The 10,178-nt window shown below is 39.5% G+C and overlaps 1 protein-coding gene across 4 annotated transcripts in view; it reads right to left on the minus strand.

The window, feature by feature from the left end:
- Positions 1-508: 508 nt before the first annotated feature.
- Positions 509-10,178, minus strand: part of Rbks (ribokinase) — a 96,847-nt gene continuing 87,177 nt past the window's right edge. For 2 of the 4 annotated variants that reach the window (XM_013522606.1, XM_005400521.2), the window contains exon 8: positions 515-725. In XM_013522606.1, the coding sequence (XP_013378060.1) occupies positions 552-725 (174 nt within the window). In that variant the 3' untranslated portion in view covers positions 515-551. Of the gene's footprint in view, positions 726-10,178 lie in introns of all 4 variants that reach the window. The other 2 variants (XM_013522607.1, XR_001236972.1) reach the window with 2 other exon arrangements.

Consider the following 10,178-nt stretch of genomic DNA (forward strand, 5'->3'; position numbering starts at 1 on the left):
TGGTTGCTCTGTTCTAGTCCTTTTATTCTCTTTCCCTCCTGCCTTCTGCACCAGTTTCCCAGAGTTTGCGTGATCCCCCTTGTCCTCCAGCCTTGCTTCTAATCTCTTCCTCTTCTACTTTATTTTTTCCCTAACCTCTTTTAAATTTTCTCCTGAGAGTAACATTGACACATTGAGGACTTACTGCATATAATTTTCTGGTTTGTTTAGATTTTGTCATATAACCACGAATCTAGTTCATACAGTTAAAGGTGACAATTGATAGTTACTACAGTTTGTCATTTTCTAGGCTGTTTGATGCCATCATTATTGCTGATTGTAGCACGTTAGCCAGTGTGACGTAACTGTTCTAAGCAGCTGTTCTTCCTGGTATTCCAAGACTGAGATTGCCTAAGGGTCACAGAAAATACTGTGGGCCAGTACTTCAAGGTGACTTAGTAAATGGACATAATATTTGCAAAGAAAAAAAGATTTTCTAGTAAGTGTTTGCTGGCTGGCCACTCACAAGTACATGTTATTTCCAGGTGTATTTATTTGGGGGTTAGCAGCATTCAAAACAGAGTAAGTGGAAGATCTTTCTTATATGGAAAAGATGACTGTGTTCCTGCAGTCTGGACACTGACTGCTGCGATGAAATTGGATCTCTTGAGCATTTCTTCCAAGGACAGATTTGGGTAGTAAGCCAGGTAGAAGGCCAAGGCTCCCACAAAACTGTCACCAGCACCCTGTAACAGAAAGCACAGTTGTGAAGATAAGCATGTAGTCAATGTTGCCCAAACTGTATTTTAAAAATACTCAAATAAATTTAATAAACAATTTATAGAAAAGATATAAGGAAAGTGCAGAAAGTTTCCACATACCCCTCCTAACATCTTACTGTGGTACATTATAATTAGTAAGATAATATTGATATTATTTTTTTTTGGTACTTGGAATTGAACTCACAACCTTGAGCTTGTGAGGCGGTGCTGTGCCACTGAGCTATATCCCTGGCAATACTGATATATTATTAACTGAACTCCATACTTTATTCAGATTTATTAGTTTTTGCTTAATGTCCTCTTTCTGTTCCAGGATCTCATCCAAGATAACACTTTACATTTAAGTGTTAAGTTGTCCTTAGGCTACAACACTTAGACATCATTTTTGATGCCTTTCATACTTTTGAGGAAGACTGGTCAGGAATTGTGTAGAATGGGCTTTAGTTGGGATTTGTCTGTTTTTCTCAAAGGTTAGAGTGTGGTTGTGGTTTTTCTGCAAGGAAAACCACACGAGTGAAGTGCCATTCTCGTCCTGTCAAGTGTATGTCCTACCACATGACGTCACTGATTTTTTTTTTTTTCCCTCCGGTACCGGAACCGAACTCACGACCTTGCGCTTGCCAGGCAGGCGCTTTTTGCCACTGAGCTAAATCCCCAGCCCGACGTCACTGATGTTAACCTTGGCCACCTGGCTGATGCAGCCTTTGCCAGGTTTGTCCACTGTGAAGCCACCTTGCTCTCTTTGTTCTGTGGTGCTGGGGATTGAACTCAGGGCCTTGTGCATGCTAGGCCAGCATTCTACCACCGAGCTACATCCCCAGCCCTTGTCCCTTTTCATACTGTACTCCTTCGAGGTAAATCACCAAATATATTCTGTTCCTAAAGGGCAAGGAGTTATAACTGAAGTTATGCGGTATCTTCTTGAAAGTGGAGTACTGATACAAATTATTTTTAATTATTCTGTATGTGAGATTTGTCTCTTTTCTCCTATTTATCCAATTGCTTATTTACATCAGTCTAAGCTCAGGGTTATTTATTTGGGCTATTATCCAATACATTACTTATTTTGTTGTTCAGACTGTTCCAGCTTTGGACACTGGGAGCTATTTTCATTTGGCTTCCGTGTCCCTTACACATACATAGCTCAGTCATTCTGTTTTGAATACTCGCTTTCTGGTATATTACAAGATGCCCCAGGCTCATCTTGTATATTCACTGCCTAGCCCTAGAATCAGACAGTTCTCCATTAAAAATGCATGCAGATTGGCAAGAGACATTCAGATGTTAAACTACAGGGGTGTGGCAGGTTTCTTTCCATTTTCCAAGATCCAAGTTGGAGAGGGCCGTCAAGTAAGCAAAGAGAAAACACCGTAAAGTCCATTGCCCTCTGCCTTCAGATAGATACCTCCTCACGTGTTCCTCTGACACATATGCTTAAAACAATTTAAATGTGATTATACAGATGAGATCGGGCGCATTCAGGGTGGAATGGCCGTAGACTTAAATGTGATTATACAGTCTCACCTGAAAATATTCCGGCATTCAACAACTGTCAGGGGCATTTGTAGTTGTTCACTGTTGCTGGTTCCTTAGACCCAAGACCTGTGTAACAAATCCTGAGGCTGTTCCTCAGCTTTATAAAGAGCCTTGGCCTTTGGACTGTGTCAGGTATAGCTGAAGGACTCAGTAAACTGTGTGCCCAGCACAGTGATGGGCAGTGTGAAAGAAACAAAATCCACTGTGGATCAAGTGCTGAATCGTGTGGCAGTTCTTAAATGCTGTTGGATACCAAGAAAGCTTGGTATAGTCTGGGCCAGATTTCTAGAGAGAAGGCAGGCCTCAGAGAACAAAGATACCGGAGGGTGAAGGATCAGAACAGAAAGCCAGGTATGGCACACACCGGTAAACCCAGCACTCTGGAGGCTGAGGCAAGAGGACTGCAAGTTCAAGGTCAGCCTGGGCAATTTAGTAAATCTCAAAATAGGAAATACAAAGGGCTAGGGATGTAGCTCATTGGTAGTGTGCCCCAGGTGAAATCTCCATTGCAAAGGGGGGAAATAAGTTATGGCAAACTCTAATATTCCAAGTCGTCAGTCTTCCTTTTATACACAAAATTAAATGACAAGCAGATCTGCTGGGTATGGTGGTCCACGCCCTGACCCAGTACTCTGGAAAGCTGAGGTAGGAGGATCACAAGTTTGAGCCTTGTCTGGGAAATTTAGAGACTTACTGGGACCCTGTCTCAAAAAAAGAGCTGGGGATACAGGTGACTGTAAAGGCCCTGAGTTCCAGTACCCTCCCTGCCAAATCCAGGCAGTTCAAAGGCTTAGATTTAAAAATAAAATAGCAAAATAGTAAGATGAAAATGTAGGTGAGTATCTGCGTAACTTCAGACTGAGAGACCACAAGCAAGCCAGTAAATCCAAAAGCAATAATGAAAAAGGAACACTTCTGTATTTTATAAAGAAAATTATAACCTCAAAGACAATGCGTAAAGCCAAATAAAAAGTTCAGATTTGGTGAGAATTCTTCCAATATTTGTGGCATCCCTAATACTCAACAACTAATTGGTAAAAACATGTCACATCCCAGATAAAAATGGATAAAGACCTGCAATTTTAGAACAGGAATCCTAAGTAAATACATGAACATTTGTTCAATCACTAGGAAATGTATGTGCCTGAGCTTATTGTACCTTTTACACACACACACACACACACTCATTGGTACTGCACATATTAATTTTACAGAGCATTGGGTTCCGTTGTAGTGTGTGTCCTGTGACTGAGCAACGCTGCCCTCAAGACTCACACAGAATCAGAAGCTCCTGTACCTGAGGAATCTATACACAGAGATGCTGACTGCAGCACTGTCTCCAAAGGCAAGCCACTGACTACCAAGTAGGAGAATGGCTGAATAAAAGTTGATACATTTTTTTAAAGAGAAAAAAACAATAAAAATGATACAGAATTTCAAAACAAAATAATAGAAAATTGATGGTTAATGCGTATTGATAGCTTCAAAGTAGTTACTCAGATTACAAAATACAGGCACACAAAATTGATCAAACAATATAAGCACAAACTGTTCTTTTCCATGAACTAAAGAAATTAGTAGTATAATTATCTTAGCTATCTTTTGTGTATATATATATATTTATTTTTCTTTTTCACTTCCTTCTTTTCTTCTTTTCCCATCCCAGTTGTTCTTTCCTTTTGAGCAGTTTCTTTCCCTTTCACAATATCTATTGTAGATTTTGGATCTTATTTACTCTTTCAGGTTCATTTATAGGGAGACAATAGGATGTTTACACATGCAAGTCTGATTTATTTCACTTACGTTAATAAATTCTTACTATGGAAAAGTATGCCGTTTATGCAGCTATTAGTAAAGTGTTAGCAATATGTATACATACCTAGAGAAATGTTTGTAGTTAAGCTAGAAAAGGAAATTTTAGTATAATCTTATTGGGAGAAGAAATGAGAGAAGGAAAAAAATTTGAAGAACACAGAGAAGGAAAAGGATGGATATGTATCAAGTTTTTACATTTGTTTTTCTTATTTGCAATGTTTGAAGGCAATATTCTTTTTTTCCTTTATGTACTTTTATATTGATTTGCTATAAGCTTCTATTTTTCAAAAAAATTAAGATAATAAAAATATATAATGACTAGGTAAGCCACACCTCTGTGACTCCTTCATTTTGATCTTGCAACCTGACCAGAACAGGGCCAGGGCCGAGGGGAAACATTCTTGCACCATGGGCAGGAATTAGTTTTACACCCTCCTGTTAGCTAATAGGGTATTTGTTTTTGGTGTTTTGAGACAGACTCTCACTATGTAGTTCAGGCTAGTCATGAACTTACTATGGATCCCAGGCTGGCCTTGAACTCCCAGCGATCCTTTTACCTCAGCCTCCCAAGCGCTGGGAATACAGGCGTGTGCCACCATACCCGGCTGCTAACTGGGTGTTTAGGTGGCTGCAGACAAGACTTTGAAATATTGTACCACACCGTAAGTTCTCATCCGTGGAAATCAGTTAAGCCAACCTTGTAAGAGAATGGAATGAGCAGTGGTCACTAGACACTAAGAAGGGCAAGTGGAGGGGGAATGGAGAGAAGTTCAATAAAGGGTGCCAAAACAGTGGAAGAATTACTTTTGGTTCTTCGTTAGCACAGTAGGGTAACTACTGGTTGAGACAATCTATGACATAGCTCAAAATGACTAGAAGAATATGAAATTCCCAATGTGTAACAGTGATTACAGTTGAGGTGGAAATGTCTATTACCTTGATTTGATTGTATACATTGTATTCATGTATTGAATTGCTGTAATGTACACCATAGAGATGTACTAACATTTTGTCTCAATTTTAAAAATTGCAAGAAAAAGTGAAGGAAATATTGTACTGGTATGTGAGAACATTGAATTGTAACCACTTAAGTTGCTTTTCACCATTGCCAAAGCCAGTGAAGCACAGTTTGGCAGAAGTGTGTATGCTGAAGGCATTATTTAGGCATCAAAATTTTTCACAACTTGATTTCTTTTCATTCACAGTGCTATTTACTGCAAAACTCGGACTGCAAAATTAAGTTCTTCTTGTATTAAAATGGGAGGGAGGGTTCCATTTAGAATGGCTATCATCAAAAGGTAACAAATGCTGGTTAGGATTTGGAGAAATGGGAATTCTCAGATGCTGTTGATGGGAATGTAAATTAGTATGGTCTTTATAGAAGACTGTATAGAGATTCCTCAAAAAACTAAAGAAACCCTATAATCCAGCAATTCTCCTACTGCATATACACCCAAAGGAGATGAAATCTTTATATCAAAAAGACACTTGTACCCTTATGTTTATTGTAGCACTAATCACAACAGCCCAAACATGGAGCCAACCCAGACACCTTTTAATGGATGAAGGGAGAAAGAAAATGTGGCATTTTTATATAATAGAATACTACGCAGTTGTAAAAAAGAATGACATTCTGTCATTTGCAGCAAGATGGATGGAACTGGAAAATGTTATGTTGAATGAAACAAACCAGACACAGGAAGACATATACCAGATGTTAACACTCATAGGAAAGCAGTAAGTCAACCTGTATAAGTACTACATGAAATGTAGACAGTAGTGACAAGGGGTATGAAACAGAAAGAAAAGGGACTGAAGTATTGGACCACGAGGGCACTGACATCATTGAAATCCATCAGTAGGTTCATGGCTGAACGGCTGTCGGGGGTGAGACTCAGTTGGAGGAAGTGGGTTACTGGGGTTGTGCCTTTGAAGAGTATGTGTTGTCCCCACCCCTTCCTCTTAGGCTCTTTCCTGCTCTGCCTCCTGGTACCATGATGTTTCTGCCTCACCACAGGTCTATCAGCATTACAGCCAGGTGACCACGGACTGAACCTCTGAAATCATAAGCCAAAATAAGTCCTTCTTCCTTTGTTTTTCTCAGGTGTTTGGTCATAGAAATGAAAGCTGACACACTGTGTTAAAAAAATATAAATGCAAAAAAATGGAAAGTTTTCCCACAAAGAAAACTAAGCTAGATGTCTTCACTGGAGAATTCTTGCAAGAATTTAAGCAAGAGATAATACTAATCTGTATAGATTCAGAAAATAGAAGAGTCAAGTGAACACACTGCAAATCATTTCATAAGGCCAGCATTCCCATGATACAGAGACTAGGCAATGACAAGAAAAGAAATAGATCTGTTGGGTGCAGTGGTACACATTTATAATCCCAGCACTGAGGAGGCTTGAAGCAGGAGGATCACTGTGACTTCAAGGCCAGCCTGGATCACATAGTGAGTTCAAGGTCAGCTTGAATTACACAGTGAGACCCTGTTTTGAAAAAAAATGTAGATCAATTATAGATACAAAATCTTGTGTGTGTGTGTGTGGTTTGAACCCAGGGTGTTTTTCCCAGATCTATAATCCTAGCCCTTTTTATTTTTTATTTTGAGATGGAGTCTCACTAAATGGCCCAGGCTGGGCTTGGATTTGCAATCCTGCCTCAGTCTTCCAGACTGCTGGGATTACAGGCATGTGCCATCAGGCCCAGCTCAAAATCTTAATTTTTTTTTTAAAGCAAGGAATATATACATATGTATTTACATATATGTATGCATAAAAACATAAAAAACATCATGAGCAAGTATAATTTATCCAAGGAATGCTGGGACTACAGGCTTAACATTTATGAAAAGTCAGTACAGGTTGGGGGGTGTAGCTCAATGGTAGTGTTTCCCTAGCATGTGCATAGCCCCAGACTCAAACCTGAGCATCACAAAAAATAACAAAATTTTTTATAATACCAGTAGGACAAGAAAAGTTACAAAATTCTATATTCATGATAAAAAAATTCAGGAAATTTGAAATAGAAAGTGTAATTTGATCTTGACAGAGTATTTGTGAAAAATCTACAGTGAGACCAAATGGTTTGTCCTGTATATTGGGAACAAACCCAGGACCTCTGTTCTCACTGTTTGTGCTTAACCTTGTACTAGATTGCTTAGCAAGTGTGAAAAGACAGGAAGGAAAGGTACACACACCGGAAAGGAGGAAGTTAAGGTTTTTCTTTGAACACGGCACAAATCTTACGTAGAAATTCTAAGAAATTCTGCAAAAATCTACTAGTAGGGTAAGAGGTGCAAGGTCAATAAAAAAGTGCAGTGAAGAATATGAAAGAATTTCAAAACAATACCATTTACAGTAGCATAAAATATGAAGTGGTTAGGGCTTAGTTTAACTGAATATGTGTAAGATCTGTATAATTTTGCTAAAGAAAGTAAGAGAAATTAATGAAAATGTAAATGAATAGTGAGAAATTCATGGGCTAGAAAACTCAATATTATTAAGATGTCAATTCTGCCAAACTCAACTATAGGTTCACCACAGTTCCAATAAAAATCCCAGTTCAGAATTGTTAGAAACGGGCAAAAAGATTTTAAAATTTATGTGGAAGGCATTGTTGCACACGTCTGTAGTCCCAGCACTTGAGAAACTGATGCAGGAGGGTCACAAGTTCAAGGACAGCCTTGACTACAAAAAGACCCTGTCTTAAAATTTATGTGGAAATGTAAAATACAAATAACCAAACAGTGTTGAAGTAGAACACTGGTGGGTGATGTAAACTATCTGATTTCAGGACTTACTATAACCTATGGTGAGCAGACAGTGAGACAGTGTCAGTGACAGACAAGTGGAGCACTTGACTGGAAGAGTCCTGAAACAGACCCATAGATAGATGGTCAATTTATTTTTAACAAAGATGTCAAAGATTCCATGGAGAAAAGGATAGTGTTTTTTAAAAATCAAATGATGATAGAAGAAATGGATATCTGTATTTAAAAGCATGAACTCATACCATACACATTAATTCAAGCCGAGTCTGTAGAGCTAAATATAAAGAGTTAAAACAGCAAAACTTCTAGAAGAAAATAGGATGCAATCTTTGTAACTTTATACTGAGCAGATTTCTTAGGGTACCAAAAACATGAAACATTAAAAAAACTGGTAATTCAAGACAAAAAAGGTTTAAGGACTTGTTTCACATTAAAGGAAACTTGAGCAACAAAATAACTATGACACATCATCTTAGGTTGGATATCTGACAAAAGTTATAAATACTATTTGACATTATTTGGTTGCATACAAGATTGTTTCAGTGATAAATATCTTAAATTTGATAATTCTTATGTTCTTGTCCTTAAGAGATATATTCAGAAGTATTAATAGGTAAAGAGTTAGCTGGGCCTGGTGGCAAATACCTATAATCCCAGCATTCTGGGAGGTTGAGGCAAAGGATTGTAAATTTGAGTCGAACCTCAGCAATTTAGTGACTCAGTAAAACCTCTCAAAATAAATGGCCTGAGGAGGTAGCTCAGTACAAACGCCCTGGGTTAAAACTCACAGAAGAAAAAAGAAGGGTAGGGTCATGATGATTACAAATTACTCTCAAAATGGGTGGTTCATAAAAAAAGCATATTTATGTATTTTGAGAGTTATCAATAAAACAAATATAGTACAATATGAATAACTAGTGAAACTAGGTGAAAAGTACTGGAGTACTGCAATTTTTTAGGTTTTTTTTTTTGTTTTGTTCTTGAGAGAGGGTCTTGCTGTGTATATTCAGCCTGACCTTGAACTCACGGCAATCCTCCTGCCTTGGCCTCCTGAGTGCTGGGACTATAGGCATGTGCCACCATGCCTGGCTAGGTATTTTTAAAATTAAAAATTAAAAACACTAGTAAAGAATTTAAAACCTGAAGCCAGGCGTGGTAGCACCTGCCTATATTTCTAACACTATGATGCTGAGGCAGGAGGACTGTGACAAGTTCACGGCCAACCTGGGGTATACAGCAAGTGCAAAACCAGCGTAAACTATATAGTGAGACCCTGTCTCAAGAAACAAACAAGCAAACAAACCACTCTCCCAACCAACAATAGCTAAAAACACCTCCCAACCCTGAACGTCAGTCACTTTGCAAATTAGTAAATGTGACAACTTTTTGCCTCTACATGATTCCAATATTTTGTTTTTTTGTCTTTTTGAGACGGTCCCGCTATGCAGTTCAAGCTGGCCTCGAGTTCACTTTGTAGCCCAGGTTGGCCTCGAACTTGCAACAATCCTCCTGCCTCAGCCTCCCGACTGCTGGGATTACAGGCGTGTGCCACCATGCCCAGGCAGTGATTCCAATATTTAAAAAAAAACTGTGTGGGCACTTGCCATGAGTGAGTGTGCAGTGACCCAAGAGAAGCTCCTTCCTGTGTTTGGGGACACCCGTCTCACTGGGGCAGTTTCTTTTGCAACCCAGGACTAAGCTTGAAAGTTGAGGGGTCTGGCAGGAACATGTTCTGGTTGTGACAGTGACTACTGAAAAACTGCAGTTCAAGATGCCAGAGATGGCCTGTTCTGATGGTCCAACCACAGCTCGTTCTTTTGTAGTCAGCCGAGAACTCTGACTGAGGCATTCCTCATGTATTAAACTATTTTGAGAAGTCAGAAATCTGGTCTCGATTTTCCCTTGGTGACTTTTCATAGTTACACAATCCCTTAAAAGTAGTGAGTACGAAACTGCTGCCTGCTGCTGAACCAGCGCTCTGGTGCCCTGGTTTTGACCTCACCAGAAGCAAGATGCACGGGGTTCCACATTCTTCACAAAAGAGGGTGGCAGTCGGGCCAAACACACACACAGAGCAGCCCCTGACCCACAGGGCCATCAGGTCAAAAACATCTAAAGCCGCATGACATCCAACAGAGGAGAAGCTGTGAATTTAAGCAAGCAAGGGATGGGAGAGTACCCCTCCTTCCAGAGGCATGCAGGGGTCAGAAGGGAGTGAACTGCTACTCTCTGCTCCGCCTCAGGCAGCAAAGCTGGGTCCTTTACTCCATACATGACACTGACTGCACTTC

Source organism: Chinchilla lanigera, unplaced genomic scaffold (assembly GCF_000276665.1).
Source record: "Chinchilla lanigera isolate Chin_1 unplaced genomic scaffold, ChiLan1.0 scaffold00068, whole genome shotgun sequence".
NCBI classification, from domain to species: domain Eukaryota; kingdom Metazoa; phylum Chordata; class Mammalia; order Rodentia; family Chinchillidae; genus Chinchilla; species Chinchilla lanigera.